This window comes from Ixodes scapularis, unplaced genomic scaffold (genome assembly GCF_016920785.2).
Source record: "Ixodes scapularis isolate PalLabHiFi unplaced genomic scaffold, ASM1692078v2 PGA_scaffold0__279_contigs__length_252992795, whole genome shotgun sequence".
In the NCBI taxonomy this organism is placed as follows: domain Eukaryota; kingdom Metazoa; phylum Arthropoda; class Arachnida; order Ixodida; family Ixodidae; genus Ixodes; species Ixodes scapularis.
The window spans coordinates 137,759,742-137,783,555 of record NW_024609835.1 but is presented as its reverse complement, the minus strand read 5'-3'; the positions used below and the strand labels follow the sequence as shown (position 1 = coordinate 137,783,555).

Here is a 23,814-nt window from a genome sequence, read left to right as displayed (position 1 = left end):
CGGGAACCCGCTATGGAACTCGCTTGTCAGGCGTGCTGGCACGGCAAATTGCGCAATTGATGCGATTCCCATAGGACATCGGGTGACGTCCGGCAGGAATCGGGGGGTGGGCATTGTTTCGGAATTTAAATGTTGCAGATATTTAGCCAGAAAAATGGGATGGGCGTTCCCTCGCGGGCGGGCGTTCTCTCGGAACTTTAAGGTAGTAGTATCCGGGATTTTTTCATATATTTGATGATATTTTCACATCTCAGCCCCGGCGGCACCGCACCTCGCAGAGAGATAGTGCAACCAACCTCTGCTGCGCTGTCATCACGCAACGCAGCAAAGGTTGGTTGTACTATCTCTCCATGGGGCGCGGTGCCGCCGGGGCTGAGATGCGCTCCGATAGCAAACCGAAACTTAAAGACCCGTGGTTTTTTGTGCAGTTTTTCAGAAAGCCGTAAAATACTTTGCGTGCCTTCTATTGTTCTGCAATTTGTTCATTTACTGTTTTTCGATGATGCTGTTTTCAGCATCATCGAACAGCATCGATGATGCTGTTCGATGATTTGGTCCTAGGCCCCTGGCCTAGGACCAAAACGCCACAAGCCTTTTTTCGTTGCAATGAGTAGTTTTCGCAGGAGCAATTTGGACTGCATTCTCTGAAACACCCCACCTCTACAGTGGTCAGGGAATTTCACCTGAAATTGTCAGGAAAACCTGCTTGGAGCCTAACTACTTCGAGCAATGGTATATTTGCGGGCTTAATATTTTGTTAATTCTGTAATGTTTTGTCATTGTTTTGCAATAGGCAGCAAAGTGTTCCATTCACTTGATGTATTAAGGGGAGATGCAAGCAAAAAAGGTCAGTTTCTTTAAAAAAATGATTTTGGAGTTTGAGGTGTTTTATTATCTTTTAAACCTTCATCTGCTATGTATGAAAAAATCAGGACCAGATAAAACCGCAAAATTAGCTGAGTATGCAATTGAAGTACCCTTGGCGATCTAAGAGGGTGTAAATTTGAGGCATTTTCATGTACAAAGTTCTTCACATTGTGGAGTTGCCTGCCATTACGTTTATTTTGAGTAGTAGTTTTAGCTCTCTTTTCTTTGTTGCATTCTTCGGCGGCTTCAATTTCTCACAAAAAGAAATAACCAGATTTTGTTGTTGTCGCAAAAGAGTCGTTACGCATCTATGGTAATTTTTTTATGTGTTCTGCTTTTGTTTCTAATTTTGGGGCATTTTCACAGTTTGTGCACATGAGTTTTTGTTCTTAAAGGGACACAGACAGGGTATTTATGCTCGCCGAGGTTTTTAGTTGTACGTGACATATGAGAGCCCAACTACCCAGAACAGAATTTGTCGCTTGAAATTCAGTTTCTCTCTGCCCGAAAACCGCCAATCGAGAACTGGCCAGTTTGAGTTGCTCTCACTCTTTTCTTCGTGTTCACGGGCCGTTTTCTAAGGTTTAGACACAACCACCAAATTTAATCAGTCGTGGGTCATTGAAAGCACACACTCAATATTAAAAATAGAAAATAAATATGAAACCCATTTTTTGTGGCTTCTAACAAGCTGCAAATACATTGATTTAAAAAAAAGTTGCACAGAGAACTGGAAGCAATCTGTGCGTTCAATGCGTAAGTCTCAACATGGCGTCGTATCGCATATCGTGGGTCTCGCGGGCTGGACGACGATGGCGACAAACGTGGAACCTCTACTTTAAAACTGTCGTTCGCGGTACCGGCAAATCTGTCTTTCTTCGAAAGAGAAATTTGGTACCGATCAAAAGAATTGGTATTCATCACGTACGACACGCCCGACCACCAAGCTGAATTGCACAAAGACGTCGCCGAGCCGTTGCCCCTTCTCGTGGCTGAAGACATCGTTCATGCAAACGTCAATCACGAAGTGCGCTTACGATTTCTTTATTAGGTGTGAATCTGGCCAATGTGTGGTGCTGCCCGACTTCGGGCCGGGAGTGCCTTTGCTGGAGGGTAATCGGCAGCACACTTTCTGACCTACAGTAGACCGGCTGCATTACCATGAAGAATTCCCTCAGTAGCTCGTGGAAAGATGTCCGCCTCGCACGCAGCGGGTCCAAGTTCAACCCTAGTATGGGCGTACCTTTTTTTTTTTCTTGTCAAACATTTTGCAGTATTTACATATCTTTTTTTTAGAATTATTACTGAAAAAAACAAATGTTGTGGACGATGTGGTATGGAATTCCCTTTTTGGTATGGAATTCCCTTTTTGACATCTGCGAACTCAATGTAGTTACTTTCCGCAAAATGCAAGGAACATATAAATTGGGTAGGAACCGCTTTTTAAGGTGCCCGTAACTGTTCTGCAGGAATTGCAGCAACCCATTGGTCTCTATCCCGTTAATTTTTCGGAAACTTGTGCAGACTCTGCCGCACACTGCCACTTTTGGATGCAGGACATGTGAGGCAGCTCTTCAAGCAACATCTTGGGGGGTATTCTTTTCGGAGCCGATCACGGGAATTCACCACGGGCACTCGCTACTTGTTCCCAACTCCTCAATGTACAAAACAACTCATCTTGAAGTACAGAACAGTGAGCGGAACAAACATAGCTGCAATGGAATTACACAACAATCAATTCCCGCAACGCATTTAACCTGCTGCGCGCAGAAAAAAAAAAAAAAACGATTGGGTGTAGCCACGTGACTTCCAACTCTCTCTCATACTCTATATTTCTCCGACCTCCGTGCGGAGGTTTCGGTTTCGAGCAGTTACATTTTTTCGGTTTCGAGCTTTTGCGTTTCGAGAGAACATGACTCTGTAGCAAAATATTAATTGGGTAGTCTTCCGACACCATAATAAATCGCCTGGCAAAAAAATTTAAAAAACATTTTTGGGGTGTGTCAGTGTCCCTTTAAAGGGAAGTTGAAGCACTTTTCAAGAAATCGGAGTTAGGAGCAGACTCCTATAGCTTTTTGCCCCGTGAATTCCATTATCGCTCTTATCTTGGGCAGAAGTAAATGTAAACCACATTTATTTGGAAAAATATTCGCAGCGATTGCCGCCGGGTATGCAGCGATCCCCTCTGCTGCCTGTTATCTGTCCAGAGCGTCGTGATGTCGTTGACGGCATCCCCGAGCCAGTTTAGCGGCGAGGAAGGGTCATCTGAGCCCACTGATGACGCCACTTTTGCTGGTTTTTTTCTCTCGCGCTTTCCTACCAACGGTGTGCCACAACTGGCGGGTCTATTACGTCCAAATTTTAATTGACTGTTACGACACTCTTACTAATAAAAATAAAATAAATCTTAAGACATAATTTTGAAGGTGCCTACATTACAACTTTTACTGTATTTTCAAATTCAAGGACGTCTTCAAATTACTGTTTGTTAAAATTCAAGAACGTCTTCAGCTTCCCTTTGAACGGGCACTAAAGTAGATTTTGAGATTATCCTTTTTTTAATAATAATAATAATCTTTATTGTTATGTGTCCACTAGCAGCTCAAGGCCTTTTCTGTGTTACACAACAAATATAACACAACTAAAAAAAAACAAAAAAGCAGAGATATCCAATTACAAAAGTACTAATATAGCATCGCAGTTGCAGCAAAATGTTGTTGCATCACAAAAAAATTTCAATGTGGGGACAATTGCACTATATAAATTCTATTTGCATTCTTATAATAGGGGATGTGGTAAAAGCGCATGCGTATAGATAAAGCTGTAATTATGGCTGATACGCAGTGGGACAGGAAAACCAATGGAGTTCAAGACAGGAAAGTCTACAATCCCATCAACAACCTCATTTATGAACAAAATATCCTGATAACGCCGTCTGTCAAACGAAGACCGTAAGCCAAGTTTTTTTAAGTAACAGATCGTAACTGTAGTACAAGTTGCGGCCAAAAAATCAGTTGTACACCATACCGATAAAATGCTTCTGAACATGCTCGGTTGAATATCATGCAGTAAAGCTTCCAAAAGTTCACACAGCAGATGCAAACTCAAACTTTGCATGTATGAGGCAATAAAATAATCAAACGTAGCAGGAATATGAAGAAAATTATTTTGTCAACGGAGAAATTGCCCCTAAGGTTCTGAGGGAGGTTTTGCAAATGTCTGATGCAGGATGATTGAAGTTTAACACCCTATAAACATGAGCTCTGAGCTCTCGCATAACTCTAGCATGTTTGATGATGGTGCTATCTCAAATGTAGCTGAACGCAAGTGGCTCTCGCTTTTTGCATAGGCTTATTTTTTTTTTAGTTCATTAAGCATGGCACAAACTTAATATATGCACCCTAAGCATTCTACAAAACCCAAAATTACAATCATGCGTGGCCTTCTTTGCCCTTAATAATGTGACCAAACACCTGCGACACCCTCTTTTTTAGATATCTCAGAAAACGGGTGTATCATGGTGTTCGGTTGTGTTTTTAATAAGGAATAAAAGTTACACTTGGTTGTAATTTTCGGTTTTCTATGGTACTTTGGGTGGATAGATTGAGTTTGTGCCATAAAAAGATCTCGAAATCCGCTTGGATACACTTTAGATATGTAGAATGCAACTATCCAGGTTTAGATAATTTTATAATTCAGGAAATTTAAAGAAATCTTTGTCGATTCTTAATAATTTTTTTTTTTTTGTGATTTCCAGTTATTTTTAAATAATGGTCTGCACAGATTACTTTTTTTCTTTGCACTTAGCGGTTCACAAGAAACAACTTAGCTTATTTTACAATGTTCTTTTAAATTTGTTGCCATCGTCCAATGTGCACAAGATGTGTTTTTTTCTATTTTTAAATCTACATTAATTCCAGAACATGACAAATACTGTAATAAAACGAACACCAGATTTATAAAAATGACATCAAGCAATATATACTCTGAAATTTTTGTTTAAATACTGTAAATATATATTTAAAAAAAAAAATTTCACATAGAGCATGCCCTCTTAATTAGTGTAGGCAAATAATTCAGGTGCAATACATTTTTTTTTAATTCTTCTGAAAACAATTGTTAAACATTAAATCATCCTGAAATCTAATTGGCAGTTTCCAGTAAGCCTTTATTTACCTTAAAGTATTCTTTACAAACATGGTTCTAAGATTTAGATAAACAGACATAACTTCACTAGTGTACATGTAAGGGAGGAATGATAATGTACATATGAGAATATTTAAATCTGCACATTCTAAAGGGGTCTTACAAGGTCGGCATACATTAGTCGTTTATTTGGGCATGCTGACGGGTAAGCGAGGTACTGAGGTGATATTTTTTTTAGGGAAGGCTTCATTACTGTTTTGGTGTTGGAGTTCCCTACTTTGAGCAGAATTGGAGGATATTGAGGATTGTTAGTTCAAATCTGTGACCAATACTATGTATTGGAATTTTTGTCAGGTTTACCTGAGGGACTGGGCAAAGCTGGTCAACGTCCCCATTCTGTCCGTGGACTATGCCCTGGCGCCAGAGTTCCCTTACCCAAGGGCCTTGGAAGAAGTGGCTTTCGTTTACGCCTGGGTTCTTAACAACTGCCAGAAGCTCGGTATGCAACTTTTCAACTATGCAGAGTACTTATCTACGGTTTCCATTTGGTTATGTTCGAATATATGATTATTTCAAATTTTTCGATAATTTCCTTCGCTTCCTTTTTCTGCTGATGAAACTTTTTCCTTACTGCTTTATTATTGTCAACCTCTTTAGAGTGCCTTTGGTAGCATCAACTGGTGTGATTGTTCTCAACTCTAAATGTTGCACTCGAAAGTGGTGACAGCAGGATAGATTAGCACAACTGCCTTAAACACATGACTATAGGTCGACCCCTCTATTTAGTTAGGAGTAAATTGGGAGTGTATTTAGCTGCGAGTAATAAAACAAAGTATTGTGTTTATTACATTTGCCAAGTTTTGTAAATCACTGGTTATACAATATGTTTGAATGAGGTTAATGCTGATTTTTGAGGAAGTGGAAGGTACAAAAATTTATACAAACATTTTTTTCAAAAAATGCATAGTCACCTTAGCTAAAACTCGCGTGTCGATCACGCTGGCAACATTATCGTCCAAGCTTTCAGAACGATCAGCCACATAACTCTAAGCTGTGCCACTTGAATCATGTCTCTCGTGTTCACTTCTTGCCTACTGTAATAACGAGTGTCACTCGTACCAACCCTTACGGACCATAAATAAAGCCCAAAACCGAGTGCAACTCGCTCTTCGGTTTCGTTGCTTGTTTAGCACGCTTTCTGGCAGATGGCAAAACCACCCCTCTTGCTTCATTTACCTTGGGTAATTTGCTCGTTTGTTTTGATGTTTGATAGAGAGAAAACGCTTCATTTAGCCAAGAAAAAAGTGAAAGCCATTTACAACTCCCTGTAACACCGAATTAGAGCGCAGCTCTTGAGGAGGAGGAGGGAAGGGTACTGGGGGGGGTCAAGTGACCTGGGGGGGGGGCACGGGACGATGCCGATGATGTCATCAGTGACGTCACTGATGACGTCATCAGTAACAATGACGATGCGGATTCCAATGACGTCATCAGTGATGATGACGATGACGATGCGGATGCCGGTGACCTCATCGGGGAGGTCACGTGACTTCGAGGGGGGGGGTCACGTGACCTCGAAGGAGGGGGGTCACGTGACCTTGGGGTGACCTTGGTTACGCTGACGCCGCTCAAGCCAGGAACGGTCCCCTAAGAGCTGCGCTCTAAAAGAAGAGCAGTCGCTTGTGAGTGTTTATGCTAAAACAACAGGGCTTTAACATGGATGTCCACTTTAGTCGACGAAGAGATACAAAACCTTCTTTTTGAAAGGGATTAATGCTCAGGCATATGTGACGACGAATCCCTCAGCCTTTCCGATTTTTAGGAATCGGACGATAGTTTGATGGACAGTTACAGGAGTGATGAAAACAATGTGAATCCTGCAAGCATCCCGTTAACTTCGGCGTCAGCTCGTCAGTTGGGCTCTGTCTAACCAGAAGTCTTGATTTAGAGCAAGATACGACACCCGAAAGTTAGGGAAATGTTTTTGGCTTATTTTAATGCAAATTTCCTGTTTAAAATAACATTTTGCTGTACGTTCCTTGAAGAAAACTATGAGTAGGCAAGGGAACACTAACCTAACTTCTTAGATTGTCTATCGATGGTCATGCAAGTGGTATTCAATAATTTATCTACATGAGTATGAAAGAAAATAGCATGCATGTTGAAACTAGTCTGGGCAGGCTCTTGTCTCATGATTACTCCTGCACAGTTGCGACTTAGTGCGAGTCTAAAATTACAGGAAACAGGATGTCAGGAGCGCACTGTTGTAGATCAGTTATAAAATGCTAGATTTAGAGAAATGTTAAGCAAAAACAATTTATATGAAGAAAACAAGTCAAAGGAGATCTATAAATGCATGACTACGGTTTATGATGACTCTGCCTCATGTGCAAGGAACTAAAGGATTTAATTTTGTCAGGCAGGCGAATTTAGGTTTCCCAGATAGCTGAAGAAATGAGCACCCTGGTAGGTCCAGTTTGAAAAATGATTCATGAAAAGTCATGGCCTTCTATGTTGGAAGGCCACGAGGCTTCAGTGCTGTCAAGAGAAATTTAAGAAGCTTCGTGGAAACCAAAAGGGAGTTCCTTTTATTGTTTGGTCACTTATATGAAACTTGAGTCTAGCACAAAAATTATATGTCCAAAATAGAGTTAATGCAGTGGAAGCACAAGTCATCTCCTACCCCAAGACAGTTCAAGACAGAAAAATCTGCAGGCAAAGTCCTGGCAACTGGATGTTGAAGATATTTTGCTTCTGGAACTCGTGCCACACGAGACTGTTAGAACTGGGGAGAGTTATGCCAACACAATGCTAGCTTTGCGACCATCAATCAAGAAGGAAATATGAGGAGAACTTGCACCAGGTGTCATCCTTCTTCGTGGCAGTGCTCCATTCACTTGTCAGATTCATCATTGGCTGCCATCGGAGAAAGTGGGTTCCAGCAGCCGAACCATCTATCCAAGAGTCCTGATCTGGCTCCCTCGGGTTATTTCCTGTTCCGAGTTTTGAGGAAGTCTCCCTTGGGCAGCGATTTTCAAGTGACGGAGACATTGAGACAACTGTGACATTCTGCTTTGAAGGTTAAACAGAAGATTTATTTTTCCAGAAGGGTTGAAATCATTCCAGGAAAAGTGGATGAAGTGCATAGAGTTATTGGGAAACTGTTTTAAAAAATAAAACAAACAAAAGTTTGAAAACACTTTTTTTTATTACTGACGTAGATAAATTATTTAGCACCCTTTGTAACTCAGTCTACGGGTTCTATGACTTTTAAAGAAAACAGAATAACATAGATGCGCCCCCTTTTATGCGATTTGGCGTAGAAACCAGAGTGCGTCTTCAGACAAACGACAACCAATCGCAAGTGATCTCTTTCCTTATGGCAGGGGGTCCATCAACCTTGGAGTAATTTTCAGATCTGTGTGGATCGCGCGCGGGAAGTGATTGCTTGCGATTGACTGTCACTAGTCCTACGACACCGTCTGGTTTCTGCGCTGAACTGCAGAAAAAGCGACCTGTCGCGGTCTTAAGCTCGTTATTAATATGGAAATCAACCAAATATGAATGTAATCCTGTTTTTTGTTTTTTGAATGCTAGAGCCTGTGAATTGTGGTGTGACCATAAATAGTAGACAATCTCAGAAATTACTTTAGTGACCTTTTAAGCTTCACTGCCTCGCATCACTACTCTTTCATCAAGCTTCACTGCTTTAAAAAGTGGCTGAAGCAACTAAGCATCTCAGTTAGTCTGAGGGTATGGAAATTTTGCTCACTATCAGAGGTCAACCTTTTTTTGTTACAACTTTAAAGAAACAGCACAAAAACATGTCACCCTATTTTTGAATACTAATTTACAGTAATTTCTAGTGCAAAATAGACTTATTTGTCATATGCAAAAGAAACATCACACAGAAGTGTGATCTTTCTTTTCGGTATGACAAAAGAATGTTATTGCTTAGCTTGACTGACGAGGGAGGGCTCGTTCACACGGTTGCCTTTGACTGCACTAAGGCTGCTTGCGTCGAGCTGTTGCTATGGCAATCCTAATGACGAGCCAATAGGGAGGTGCTGTGCTGCACGTGTCACGTGCAGCACAGCACTATCGCTTCAGCACGTGTCACGTGCTGAAGCGATAGTGTGGTTTACTTCGTTGGTGTTTTTTCTATAAATGTTTAGTTGTGAGTTCAGCGCTTGTGTCGTTCGCACTTTCCTTTCGTCCTTGTGTATTTTTTGCGCGCTGTTTATTTCCGTTTACCATGAACCAACTTGCCTACATCACGACACTGACCCCAAAGGGTTCGCTGGGGTCCGCGGACCCCCATTTGAGAACCACTGATCTAGAGTATTCCCAGAAAGTTTCATTTGTTTACAGTGCATAGTTCTTTTATTGTAAATTATTTTCAGTTCACCAATGCTAAAGAAAAGGTAGAGGTATGAAACTATCAAGAGACTTAATATTCACAGCTTATATGCCAAAATTGTATGGAGCCAGTTACTATGAACTTAGATTTTGCATTTTCATGTTCCTTTATTATGAAAAATTGTAATTTGCAAAACTTGGTAAGTGTGAAAAAAAAATTTTTATACATTTTTTTAATCTGGAAACTTTTTATTTTTTTTATATTTCTTTTTATAGCAACCGGCAATAGATATTCCAGTATGCATTCCACCAGAAAAATATATGGTTATTAACAGCATTTCTCAACGATAGATTCATTGAGCAGATTCCATGCAAGGCTATGCTTTACTTCGTTCTGGGGTTATAGTACCTCATAAAATTGGTTCACAGGGCTGAAACTTTGCATGCCCACCTTCTATATGACTACAAACACTACCTGCAAATATCATGCCGATTGAATGAGTGGTTCAAAAGTTGACATTCCCAGGTGGTGTCCCCCTTAAAGGGCAACTCCGCTCTATTATGAAGATTTCGGGATAATGAGTGATTTCGAATTAAAAAGCCCTAGTAAAAGACACTACGTCGTTTGCTTCACAAAAAATGGGATATATATTTTTAAATCTAATTTTAAACACGAGCGGAAATCGAAACCGAAACTTCGGCTGCGTCCGGCAACATTGGCCTCGGGCCGCCAAGTACATGGCCATCACGTGGTACGAGATGTCACGTGATCCTCGGCCCAACAACGGGCGGGATGGGGGCGGGCGTGCGGCAGGCGCGAGTGTCGTCTGCACCGCACTTTTCGCCACGTTTTGGTGTCTACGGCATTTGACGACGTCTGCACAACTGCGGCATAAGTCTGCGACTCTGCGCACGTGGTGTCCATAGTGTGGACGAAACTCCAAGAGGCAATAATCACAAACGGTGAGACGACGACGGTGGTTGTGACGTGGAAGACGGCGGTAACGGTGGGACCGCGGCGGGCGGTTGGTCTGCTGACCGCCGAAAGGCAACGTTGCTGACGTCGTGCGCTACGCTCGATTGGAGAAGTAAAAACAAGCAAAAGGGGGCCATGATGATGACATTTAGCTCAATGTTGGCTCCGCCCATGCCGTAGCCTTGACTGCGCTGTTGGTTGCCCCTGAATTCGCCCGCTCGAGTCAGCCGATTCCGGCAACTTGGCGAGTTGCAAAGTTTATCGAACCGTTTAAGAAACATTTAGACAGAACTGCGTCATACTATTTGACGTGTGGTCTTCCTAGGCGATACTGAAGAGGACTGCATTGTTTTTTCAAAACCAAAAATGAAGCGGAGCTGCCCTTTAAGGCACTGTGGAATTGTTTCTTGCCTCTTCATTTGCTTGCATTTGGAAACATAAAAGTGGTACCAGACCAGAATATTTTACAAGAGGGGAACTACGTTGCCCAATGTAATATAATAACAATTTTCTATTAGATGATTTCTGCATGTCTGGGGGCTTCTTTAGCCCGCAATGTTCCGCGTATGTTCCCCAACAGCCTCAATAATATGAAGCGTCAGAGTGATAGCTTATATTTTGGTGACCGTCTCAAGCCAATATAGTTGGATCTGCATTTGCTCGAGCAAAAAGTACATGGAAATATTTTGTCCCGGTGGTATAGTAGTCTTCTTAACTTGGTAGTTAAGGGAACTTCTTATGAGAGGAGTAATTTCTCACTGAAATGGATTGATTTTTATAAGTTGGCTATATTTTCTAAATCTAATGAATTTTTTATGAAGCACGGCTAAAAGGTGTAAAAGAAATTATTCAGTTTTGTCCATTTATTTCTTTTTCTTTGTGCCTTTTTTTAATGAAGCTTCATAATTCATTACAAAGAATTGAAGTTAAACTGGAGATATAGAACAATAGTTGCTTAGAATAGCACCCTTCTATTTATTAAATTTAGAATGAAAGGCAGCTTGGCTACTGCTCAAGCAAACAACACTCAGGTTATGACTGCCAAGAATAGGCAAAAATGTCTGGGAAACTTAAAAATCTTGACTGAAATTATAGCTTTTAAAATGTGAATGGCTGTTATGTGCTTGTCTCATCTTCATCTTTGCAACAAGGTTGTTTGGAACACTAGCCGCGCTTTTACACCGAGTAACCGCAAAAGGAAAGAGGAAAAAACCGGCAAAAAACATAGTTTTCCTCAATAATGTGATCAAGGAAGTAAAGAAGCCAGAGGTAAAGCACGTAATAAAGGCAAAAGTGTGCTTCGGCGCTAACGCCGCATTAAACCTTTGGAATGTTTCCAATAAAAATTAATGAATGGGTGAATCGACCAAAGTTTTGTTTTGCTTGTATAAAATACTGAAGCTTCGAAAGGAAGTAAGGAAAATGTTCAGTGAAAGTTCGTAAACCTTTATGTCTATGAAATATCCGCTTTTGGCACATTGCTGTTGAGTTTTGCTTTGCCAAAACAATGAATTAGAATTTAGCAATCACAAGATGCAAAAGTATAAATGAAGGTTTATAAGACAGATATACCATTCGCTACTCATATGCAAGGTAATGCAAGCTAACTGACATAAAAGGATGTAGTATATGCTTTAAACATGCAATGTTTAAAACAAGGTGTTTTTTTTTGGTACCTATTATTACATTACGTTTGCACTACCAATGCAGTGGTTGCAATGCAACAGTTCTGTATTACCTTGCATATAAACAGTGCACTTTCAATGCAAGTTTGCATTACCTTGCATACAGACAGTGTAGTAGCAATGCTACACTTCCCTTTTGTATTTTTTTACATTATGCGTAAAAATAGCATGATTACTGGATCACTTAGCCCACACTCTCTTGGTACAGCCTGGTACAAGCTCACAAAACCAACAAAGTTCTTTGAGGAGCAAGCTTTGGTGAATCGCTGCTAGGCGTACGCTTAGTCTGGAAAGAAAAGGGTAAAACACAAAGTTGCAGGGCAGTTGAACGACCGCATCTCTTGCTGTCTGTGCATTTGTTTGAATCTAAACAGGTAAGCCAGAACTGCAATGCCAATGTGAGTCAGTATACGAAAGAGTAGTTATGTTTTATGCGTAAGTCAAGCTCAGAGAATAGCCCTACAATTGGAGGATTTAATGAGCTGCCACCAAATTTTGAGCATCTCGGGGAAGGGCCCAAGCGAATTTCTCGGGATTGGAATGAAAAAGTCTTTGTTTAGGTGTGCACATCAAGATCTGCAGTTTTTTTTTCATGTACTTCAGTGAAGGTGAACTACGTACAAGAATCAAAACTTTAGGTGCTACTTCTGACGGCAGTTCCCCCGCAGTTTGAGGTGTATCCAGTATATTTCCAACCATCGCACTCAGTGAAGCGCAGGAAGTGCTGAGCAATAATAAGCAGGCAGAGAGGGTGTGTCTCTTCTGTATGCTGACATCAACACAACACTCAGAAGATTGCTGCTGGTAGCAGTAGAACTTAATTACAATTTGGTATGCCCAATTTGTTCTTTAGGTATGCTCAATTTTTTAAAATATATTTATGCCTAACGAAATCTTTGGCTGTGTTACATGGGAAGATTTGCTGCAGAACAGTTTTATTTGGGAAAGGCTTGGATCATTATTGCTAGACAGTATCATTTTTAACACGGGTAGAAGTTGTAATTACTTGTGTGAGACATTTGAACATGCACTTGCTACTTGTCATATACTCTTTACAAAATAAACTGCATGACATATGGTGTAGTAGTTAATTTAATTTGTTGTAGTTATTAAAATCCGTTAATAGTCAGCATAAATTATGCATTATTGCTTGCATGAATATTCATTTGTACAAAATTTGTGCTGTCACTTTTTATTCTTATGAGGTTACATGCACGTTTATGTAGCAGACCTTGTTTGTTTGAGCAGAAACCTTTCACGTGCATCAGATTTAGGCATTAGTATGTGCATAGTACACCTTAACAGTTTGTAGTTTACCTTGGCAGGAGGACCCCTAGGCAATCCAGTTTGGTTTCTGGAATTCCCATTAGCAGGCATATGTATATTAAGGGTACAGAAACAGTGTCTTTTGCTCTTCCAGTGATGCAGGAAGGCACGTGCCCTCATTCAATACTTATTCTATGAACTACTATGGTCAGTAGATGCTCTGCCTCCAGCATGCGCTTGTTGCCTTCCTACGGGCTTCAGCTGCGCTTGCGTTGTCAAAAGCAGAAAGCGCCCGCTCAAGGTGGACCATCTATTAAGTTCTTAACCTGTCGCCGACTATGGTATGTTTACTACCTACTAATTTAACTTTTTGCGAGTCCTCTATTGTGAAACTGCCAACATAATTACAGGATTAATGTTCACTCACTTTTTTTTCATAGAAGTTGTGTGTTATCACTCAAGAGTTTGAATGCTGCTTCTGTGCAACATCACAAGGTATCCCAGAAGCAGCCTTCAAGCTGCTTGGGCAAGTTCTGAAATGATATGTGACTAATCTTTCGTACCAGCACTGTTACACTGTGAACAGTTTTAAACAGATGGTGATTTTTTTGTACTTACCCTATGCTAATAAGGGCCTCCAATCACGTAGCCCTAACAAACACAAACAACTGTTCTCCTGCCCAGGCTGGACAAGCGAGCGTATCTGTGTGGCCGGGGACAGTGCAGGAGGCAACCTGTGTCTGGTACTTTGTCTGCGCTTAATAGAGATGGAACTGCGAACTCCAGACTCCATGTTCTGTGCCTACACACCCACCATGCTGAATGCCCATCCCTCCCCATCCAAGTTGTTGACCTGCATGGACCCACTCATTCCACTGGAGTTCCTGCTCACATGCGTCCACGGTGACTGCCCCCGGTTCTGTACTCTTTGACATCTCAGATGCCTCACAGCTAGGCAGAGCTGCATGTAGGGGAGGCCTAAGGAAGGCAAAATGAATGGTAGACAAGTAGCTCCCAAATATCTGGGCAGTTTTGTTGTGCCAAATAACATACAGGTGTTTCAAACCCCAAAAGAAATCTAAATGCCTTCGAGAAGCATCTGAGGCTCTAATTGTAGCGGGTAGCATGCAGCAAGCTCCTCCCTAAAGCATTAGCACATTTAAAAAAAAAGTGCATGGTCTAAGCTGAAAGAACAATATACTAATAATGCTTGAATAGCCTTTTCTCTTACCCAATGCATGAGGTTGAGTCGGTTATGATAGTCTACTAACTCAATCCTTTTGAAACTTTTCAGCCTACCTTGGCATTGGCAAGTCCTGCAGTCAGGTCGAAGAAGTCGGCACTTCCGACCACAATCACGAGAGCATTTCGTCGTTGCACGAAAGTGGCGAAAGGGTACACAGAGAAGTTGATGGGTGGCCAGATGACTCTAGGGATTCTGCTGTCAAAGAACAGTCGCATCCGGAGCATACTGGAGATCAGCGGCATCCCGTTTCGGCCGAGCTGAGGTCCAAGGAGCTCGACAGTCCCGTCCAAAATTGCGGAGACTCCGTGGAAGCCACACGTTTGGATCTCCTTGAGCAAGACAATGCAGAGGAGCACGTCATCTTCGAAATTCCTCCAGACTCTTCCGCGTCTCTGAAGCAGAAGGCAGCCGGAAAGCAGAGTGCGGGTAAGGCCTCCACCTCATCTGCAAAGCAGAGGGCGCCCAAAACACCCAGGAATGAGCTGCCCTGGTTTCACGCAAATAACCCACAACGCCTGAAAGTCTTTGAGGCTCTGGTGTCGCAAGCTGCAGACCCCCTCCTGTCGCCTTACCTGGCTCCGGACAAACTTCTGAAGAAGTTGCCTCCTGCCTACTTCTTGGTGCGTACTATCCGAGGGACTGCATTTGGCTGTAGTTCTTGGGGATGTTCTTTTCTGGCAGTGGGACCAAAACTATGTAACTGGAGCCATCATTTGTTTTCTCTTGCTCAACTAGTCCCTGAAAAATTGGTGGTGGTTTTACTTTTAGGCTGCATCTGGCCAAAGCCTCGTGGACTTCCTCTTTGCTAATGGGTTTTGTATGTAAACATCAGCATGAGTTTGTGAATCACATTTTGTACATATATGTACCGGATATTTCTAAGCGAACTCTCTCTGTGATGTCTTTTGGAGATGATTGTAGGTGTGGTAAAATCTTTGTATCTGTAAGAACGAAATAACATTGTGTTTTAAATTCAGAACTACAGTAGACTCTTGCTAATTGAAACTCCAGGAAGCCACAAATTTCGTTTGAATTACCAGAAATTCATCTAAACATGATGCAAAATAAAATTATGATCTGTTCTATAGATGGCAGCTCATAGCAGATATTTGATAATTTCCTCTATGCAGGGCTACTAATTATAAGCAGGTATGCCATACGTGAGACATTGGTGAAATGTATGAAATAAGTTCATTTATGCCTCAGAAATGTTGTCTATCGTGGAGTGTTGTAGTCAGCACGTGACACCTCAAAACAAAATTAAGTTTGTTTATCCAGCAAAAAAGTTGTCTATTGTGTACTAATAGCCTCGTTGAGTGCGCTTCTTACCGAGCACCGATGCGCTGCGGAAAAGCAACACCCGCTGAAGCGGGCTCCACAAGTGTTGCTATCTGCACTGCGCTGATCCTCGGAAAGAAGCGCACTCAATGGGGCCGCGAGAACAAAAAGTATGAACTACACGAAAATGCCTTTTGAATTAGGTGACTTATAAGCAGTTCAATATCGCGCAATCAGATAATATTTTTAAACTACTCATGAGACACCAGTATTACTTTATTAAGAATAAACTCTAACCTCAATCTACTTTTATTTAGAAGGACATTATCGTGCCTGTCCCCTTTTCACAAGATCTACTATCAAAACAGTGACATCAGAACTTCATTGCTATTTCCACCCAATCGCATATTTCCTCGCATTGATAACACGTATAACATACTCCCGATCTTCGCTTCATCTGTCTCGTTTCTTTACTCCACTTTGCCGTTAAAGGGGGGGTGCAAGGATTTCCGGACTTCGGTCAAAGATTTCTGGAAGTGGCCCTTTGACACTTCTGAAGTAAAGAACAGAAAACTGATTTCGCCTGCGTGTCCTAGTTGTTGCGTAAAAAAAAAGATAGCTATTGGCATTTCTGGCACCCCTCAACTCACTCCCAGCCTTCAGGGTCACACCTGGTCCCCCTCCTAGTGGCGTCAGTCGGAGTGCCGTGTAGGTTCCCGTGTGCTCTCTCAGAGGACGCTTCCTCTCCCTCTCTCTGCTGACATTAGCGGGCGTTATGCTGCAGCTTAGAGCCGAGCGAGGTCACGTAATCCTTTCGCCGTAGTTCCTTCGGCTGCCACTCGGGGCTGCAGGTGGGGGAAAAAGCTCGGCTTTTGCTTCGCGATTATGCAGCGGAATCGCGACATTTTTAATGAAGGAGATGTTTTCTCTATTTTCTGGGACACAATAAACAACGTAAAAATGACGAGATGCAAATTCTTTTAATCATAAAATCGTTTCACCGCCCCCTTAACAACAGCGGTCTAGAATAACCTTCCTAATGGTGAATTCGGGTAGTGAGTCGACGGCAACTTATTTTTCCGGAAAACTGGCAATAGTGTTCGCGTGGTCAGTTTCCAACCGGCACCCACCGTTTGGGTAGTGGTTCTCCGGCAAGCACCGACAACTTTTTGGCGCTTTTTCCGCCCGAGCTCCAAATGGCCGGGCGAGCAGGCGCCAGATTGTATCTGGTGTCATCACTTCCGAAATGGGAGAGAAGGTCAGTGAGAAATAATGAACGAAAGAACGAGTCTGATCTGAAGTCACTTCAACAGCCACTACTCGAGTCAATCCAAGCCATTGGGACATGGGTGACGGCGGCGGCAGCCCCTCGCTAGCGGTGTCGCACGGGCAAGAGGCGAAGTAAACTGCCACCGTCTGGCGTTTCGTGTTCGGGTGCTGAGGGTCACATTGTGTGCTGCCGGCGCCTTTCTGTTTGCCGGTTCCGCCGGCTCGGTCTTGCCGTCGATTGACCACCCAAATTCGCCATAACAGTATTGTGACCCAGATAGATCATATTACATTCATAGTGCAACTACCGTAGAATACCGTGCATCCGCCCATTCAGCACTAAGCGCCCACCCCCAAAATTTGAAACATCTGAAAAAATAGGCACAGCACATTTATATGTAAAATTGATGCCCTCGCATGTGCCCATCCTCAATTGTTTCGCGATTATCTTCAAATTTTGGGAGGGCACTTGCTCAGTATGTTATGGTAAGTAACCATTGGCAACTGCACTAATAGTTTATTATTTATATGTCTGTTTAAGTGCTGATTTCTGTCTTGATATGCCTTTATCTAACACTGTTTCAATGCCCCCTTAACCTGTTGTGTAATGCCTGTAAGGGCCCTGAAGGCTTAATAAATGATGACGATGATGATAAATGCATTGAAAACAGAGCAGGACCACCAAAATTTAAAAATTTGTTTGAATTAACCAGAAGTATGAAATATCAGAGTTTGAATTATTGTGAGCCTACTGTAGAGATAAGCCACAAGTAAGAGGAAAGGGTCACATAAGGGTGCGTTTGATTGCACAATTGACATTATACTAATATAGTGACCTCGGGGTCAGTGATCGAACAGCTTCTACCAACCTTCAAGTTTTGGGATCTAGGACCAAATATTGAAGTTGAGGTTTACCATGTCACCTTTCTTATACTGTTAAAATTGTTGGAGATTGAGAGACTGTGGTTGACACATTGAACAACTCTATTAATGGATACTCATAAGGTTATCATAGCTATCACTAAATGCAGTACCGCACTTCGCGGGTGCCTTTGACATTTTGCACAATACCAGTTGAGTAGGGCATTGTCTTGGTAGGGTTTTACGGGACCCACCAAAAGCATTAATCTTCTTCTATGGCGTCTGCGCATTCTTAGCAGCTCACACACTAAGCCAGTTGCAAAAGTGGCAGTTTGCTTTAACCAAAACATTTTTGCTGTTTTTATGGGCCTGGCACATCATATTTTTAATTGCCTCGAAACGTTTCCTAACTGAATATATTTAATAGCCCCGAGGTAAGTACGGAGCAAATATCAGAGAAGCACTGATGCTGGAGACCATAAAAAAATCTCACTTTCTAGAGGAAATTACATATCCTGTGACGATGGATGCAATGAAACTGCTATTTATGCTCTATTAATGAGGGGGATCGGTGGCTAAGTCAGCTAGTGCACACCTCCTCGGAGCATGTGGAGCAAAAGCTTGTGCTCTCTTAGGGAACCCAGAGATCCTGGGCTCAATCCCCGACCGCTGTTCATTTTGATCTGGATGAACATCGTACCGGCGTGCGGTCATGTATCACTACTGCATGGTGCACATTAAAGACCCCAGGCTAGTGGTTGTACTGCACTGGATAAATTGCTCATCTACAGCTGAGACACTAGATGGTCATTAAAGTTGACTAACTTCTGGCCGTATAAACATACACACAACATTATATCAATATTATCATAGACTTCCTGAAATGTTGAGTTAGCTGTACACTCTTTTTCCTGAAATATACCGTATTTATTCGCAGAATGAACGCACTTTTTTTTTCGAAAAATCGATGCAAAGTTGGGGGGAGCGTTCATTATGCAAAGTAAAATTTTTGCGTCCGTATTTACTCGCATAATGAACGGACCTTTTATCCTAAAAAATTGAAGTAACTTCTTATCTCTTTGCGCGCGGCGCCCGACCCCTAACCTAACTAAGCTGTGCAAAGAAAAAAAACTGTCTTTTTGTTTTTTAATTCTTTGGGTTTTTTTTGCCGCCTTTCGCAAGCTGTTTTGTTTGCTTAGGCGTTGTTTAGGCGAGGGCTCTCCGCTTACCTTTTTTATCTTTTTGCGCGCGGCGCGCGATGCACGACCGCCCGTAACCAAACTGCGCTGTGCAAAAAAAAAAAAAGAAAAAGCTCCTCTTTTTTTTTTGTTTTTTTTTCTCAGTTCTGTAGGGGTTTTTTTGCCGCCTTTCGCCAGCAGTTTCGTTTGCTCAGAGGGCTTCTCCGCTCTTCTTTCTTACCTCCTTGCGCGCGACCCCCCGCAACCAAACTGCGCTGTGCAACAAAAAAGAAGAAGAAAAAAAAAACAACTTTGTTTTTGCTTTCTCTTAGTTCCGTGTTTTTTTTTTTTTTTTTTTCTTTTTGCCGCCTTTCGCAAGCTGTTTCGTTCGCTTAGAGCTCTTCTCCGATTCTCTTCCTTACCTCCTTGCGCGCAGCGGCGCGCTAACCCGAAATCCAGACTGCGCTGTGCAAAAAAAAAAAAAAAAAAAAAAGCTCCTTTTTATGTTTTTTTTTCTTGCTTCCGTTGGATCTTTGCGAATTGTTTTAACGCCTTTTGCAAGGCGTTTTGTTCGCCCCCGCTGCCCATGCATTCACGACCTCGCTGCACCAGGATAGACAAGTCCAATCATTTCGCGCGCGTGGGGGGAGGGGTTCAAAATTTTGACGTCCGAGTTGGGGGTGCGTTTATTACTCGAGTGAAAAAAAAAAACGGTCGAAATTTTGAGAGCCGACTTGGGGGGTGCGTTCATTACGCGAGTGCGTTCATTGTGCGAGTAAATACGTATATAGAACATTTAATTTTGATCGGAAAACATAGGAATGCTTAATATATAAAAAGATTATTGACCGAGCCTTTCTCGCATCATCTTGCCTGAGCCTTCCCAGCAATATTTTGGGGTGTGACATAACTGCATGTCCGTTTTAGAGCGCAGCTCTTAGGGGCCCGTTTCCGGCTTGAGCGGCGTCGCCGTCGGCGTCGGCGTCGGCGTCGCCGTCGCCGTCGCCGTCGCCGTCGGCGTCGGCGTAACCGCGCGGTGCATCATGGGAAATGTCCCATAATGCACCGCGCGAGCCCCCCACCAAGGTCACGTGACCTCGTGGGGGGCCACGTGACCCCCCGAAGTCACGTGGCCCCCTCCTCGAGGTCACGTGACCCCCGCCGATGTCGCGTGACCCCCGATGACGTCATCGTCACTGATGACGTCACCGGCATCCACATCGTCATCGTCATCATCACTGATGACGTCACCGGCATCCACATCGTCATCGTCATCATCACTGATGACGTCACCGGCATCCACATCGTCATCGTCATAACTGATGACGTCACCGGCATCCGCATCGTCATCGTCATCATCACTGATGACGTCACCGGCATCCACATCGTCATCGTCATCATCACTGATGACGTCACCGGCATCCACATCGTCATCGTCATCATCACTGATGACGTCACCGGCATCCGCATCGTCATCGTCATCATCACTGATGACGTCACCGGCATCCACATCGTCATCGTCATCATCACTGATGACGTCACCGGCATCCACATCGTCATCGTCATCATCACTGATGACGTCACCGGCATCCACATCGTCATCGTCATCATCACTGATGACGTCACCGGAATCCGCATTGTCATCGTCATCATCACTGATGACGTCATCAGTGACGTCACTGATGTCGTCACCGGCATCCGCATCGTCATCGTCATCATCACTGATGACGTCATCAGCGACGTCACTGATGACGTCACCTACATTCGCATCGTCATCGTCATCATCACTGGTGAAGTCATCAGTGACGTCACTAATGACGTCATCGGTACCCGCATCGTCATCGTCACTGATGACGTCATCAGTGACGTCAGTGATGACATCATCGGCATTGGGGGCACGTGACCCCCAAGGTAACGTGACCCCCCCCTGGTTAGTTTAACCCCCCCCCCCCCCCCCCCAGTGCCCTTCCCTCCTCCTCCTCAAGAGCTGCGCTCTAATTCGGCGTTACAGGGAGTTGTAAGCGGCTTTCATTTTTCATTTCTATAGTTTCTCGAATGATGCCTTATGCTGATATCTGCTGCTGGCATGTACAGCCTGGAATATGGGTTCTGAAACATCTGGAAAACTAGAACTGTTTTCTGGCTGCCACATTAATATCATTTTAGATGAACCGTGACACACATGAAAGGTGTGACAGCCCGATCGATTCGTTTAATTGACTCGTGACTATATTATTGTAAAAGGTCCGATTTGTTTTATTGACTCGTGATGTTGTTGTAAAAAGTCACTGAGGCAGAATTTTGGGGCTTGCAGTGCCTGCACCTGGACCCTGTCCTGGATGACATGGTGATGCTTGCAAAGAAGCTTCGGTCCCTGGGATGCAGCGTCCGCATTGAGGTGCTGGACTCCTTGCCCCATGGGTTCCTCAACCTGCTCCCTCGTGGGAAAGAAGCCCAAGAAGGGATGCAACGCTGCATTAACATGTTGCGCCATGCCCTCAACATGGAGTTGCTCGGATGCAAGTAGCCCAAAGCCAGTCTACTCTTCTGTTGCCTTGCGGCGTGCAAGGGAGTCCAGTTGTTTACTCCATTCACTCAAGAATGACCGTTCATGTTCTGTGAAGAGTTAACCTCTCGTTGTGTCGAAGCATTTGCTCCTATTTTATACAAGCTACAATGTGGATATGACGATGAAATGTCTTCTCAAAGGGACCGCATAAATCAGTCCCTTAACGTTTTGAGTCTCGGTTTTCTACGGAGGTGTCTATAGGTGGCACATTTATTATTTGAGTGTATGAATATATCAACTTGCCCAAGTAAAAAAAAAAAAAAAAAACTTTTTTTTATGAATAAACAATTAGCTTAGCCTTTTCTTCTTTTTTTTTTTTTTCTGAAATCATTAAGGAGAATTTTGCCATCTATTACGATGGAGGTAAAGAAAGGAAATGAACTTTGCTTAGATTTTAGTCTCTTTATTTTTCCAAAATGAGTTTCAGTGACCCACCATCTCATTTTATGGTTTGGCACCATCCGAGCTTAGCCCACAGCAGTGGTTATCAACCACTGATGTTTTGGGACCCCTTCTGGATCAGCAGAAGTGATGGGAAACCTCATCTTCCCAGGGGGAGGATTAAGAATGATTAAGATTTAAAAAAGGGTAAATAAAGAAAACTAAATGCATACAAGCCAACTTTGAAGCTCTGAAACATAGTCTAATCAACCCCACTTACTCGGTGTGCATGTAAAAGGGTCACCGTCAATTAAAAAAAAAAAAACTTTATTGCTTGATTGAGGGTTTCAGGGATATGAAAAGATCCGCGGATCCCCATTTGAGAACCGTCGGCCTAGAGGAAAAAAGATATTTCTTGTCATATTTTACTTGGGCCAAATCATCCTTCTATATTTTTATTTAAAAAATGTGCCATAAGATTACACCCCCATGCCAAATTATGTCAGTCTCTTAAAAAAACGATTTATGCGGTCCCTTCAACGGGCCATTGGTTTCAGATTGTGCTTTTAAAGAAATGTTGAGATGAAAAGGAAAAGAGGAAAAAATTACGAAAAGTTTTACACTGTGCCTACTTGAAATATTTTTTGATCATTCTAGATTTACTGCCAGATGCCAAACTTTGACTTAACCAAAACATAGCTTTTGGCCAAGCTGTTTTCGAAGTGAAGCAGGCTGTAAATTTTGTTGTCTGTTTAAGAGATGCTGCAATAGTTCTGGGACTGCTTCTGAGTGTGACCAATGACTTTTTAATGTGATCTACTAACAGGGTATCTTAAGACACTTTTCCAGACTTCTTATCTCAGCAGGAGATTTATTGGTCTTAAACTTGTCTGGGTTACTAACAAGGTCTCAGTGCTTTTACCAGTTGGAAGAGAAAGAAAAAAACTGCTGGAATGAGCTTTTTTATACTCACACATTTTCATTTCTGTATACACTATGCTCATCTTACTTGCAGGTCTGTTCACTAATAGGTGTAGATTTCTCTTTCATTGTAAGTATTGAAGGCCACTGTTGTGAAAAAAATAGCTTTCTTTATTTTCTGGATTCTTACAGTTGGCGTGCACAATATGGCATCCTGTTTCGATAACAGTCTTGTCGTCATAGGTACATATCCTCTGGCACTTCTTCTTTTGAGAGCAAAGCTATGGAAATCGTAATCGCTAAAGCCTCATTTTTGTGTAGGTTTCATCTGTACGCTATATGCTATAGATATGTTTGAGTGAGCTTGTTTCTGTTGACTTGCAGAATTTCCACTCTTGTTAACATGTCTGAGCACTTTTGTTGAATGTTTAAAACAGAACTTTGCCTTGTGGTTTCAATGTGCAAATGAATGTCTTGCTGGTGGCCTAGGGGCTAATTTTCTGAGCTATTAACCACTTTAATTTTCGAAGCAGCAGCTGTACCAATCAGTAGTATCTGTTGCTCAAAGTTTATGTTGACATAGTGATAAATATTTTATCATTGCATAATTATTGTTGCGCTATAATTCTAATCTATTTTAATGTCAATTTCCTACATGTGAAGCAATGCAATCAAGTTTGAGACTTTACTGTACAAGATATCCCGTCCTCGCGACATCCAAAAATGCCTTTGTACTTTGAAGAGGTGTATAAAATGTTAAGTATGAAAGTTTTGCATGGGCCTGTGTTTCTCACATCGTCCTGACGTGAGTG

The 23,814-nt window shown here is 42.5% G+C and overlaps 1 protein-coding gene across 1 annotated transcript in view; it reads left to right on the top strand.

Moving 5' to 3' along the window:
• The window catches only part of LOC8051893 (hormone-sensitive lipase), a 49,273-nt gene extending 25,503 nt beyond the window's left edge, over positions 1 to 23,770 (top strand). The window contains exons 5-8 of the mRNA XM_029987988.4: positions 5,368 to 5,512; positions 13,984 to 14,202; positions 14,594 to 15,165; positions 21,446 to 23,770. Coding sequence (XP_029843848.3) covers positions 5,368 to 5,512; positions 13,984 to 14,202; positions 14,594 to 15,165; positions 21,446 to 21,658 — 1,149 coding nt within the window. The 3' untranslated portion in view covers positions 21,659 to 23,770. The remainder of the gene's footprint in view (positions 1 to 5,367; positions 5,513 to 13,983; positions 14,203 to 14,593; positions 15,166 to 21,445) is intronic.
• The last annotated feature ends 44 nt before the right edge of the window (positions 23,771 to 23,814 follow it).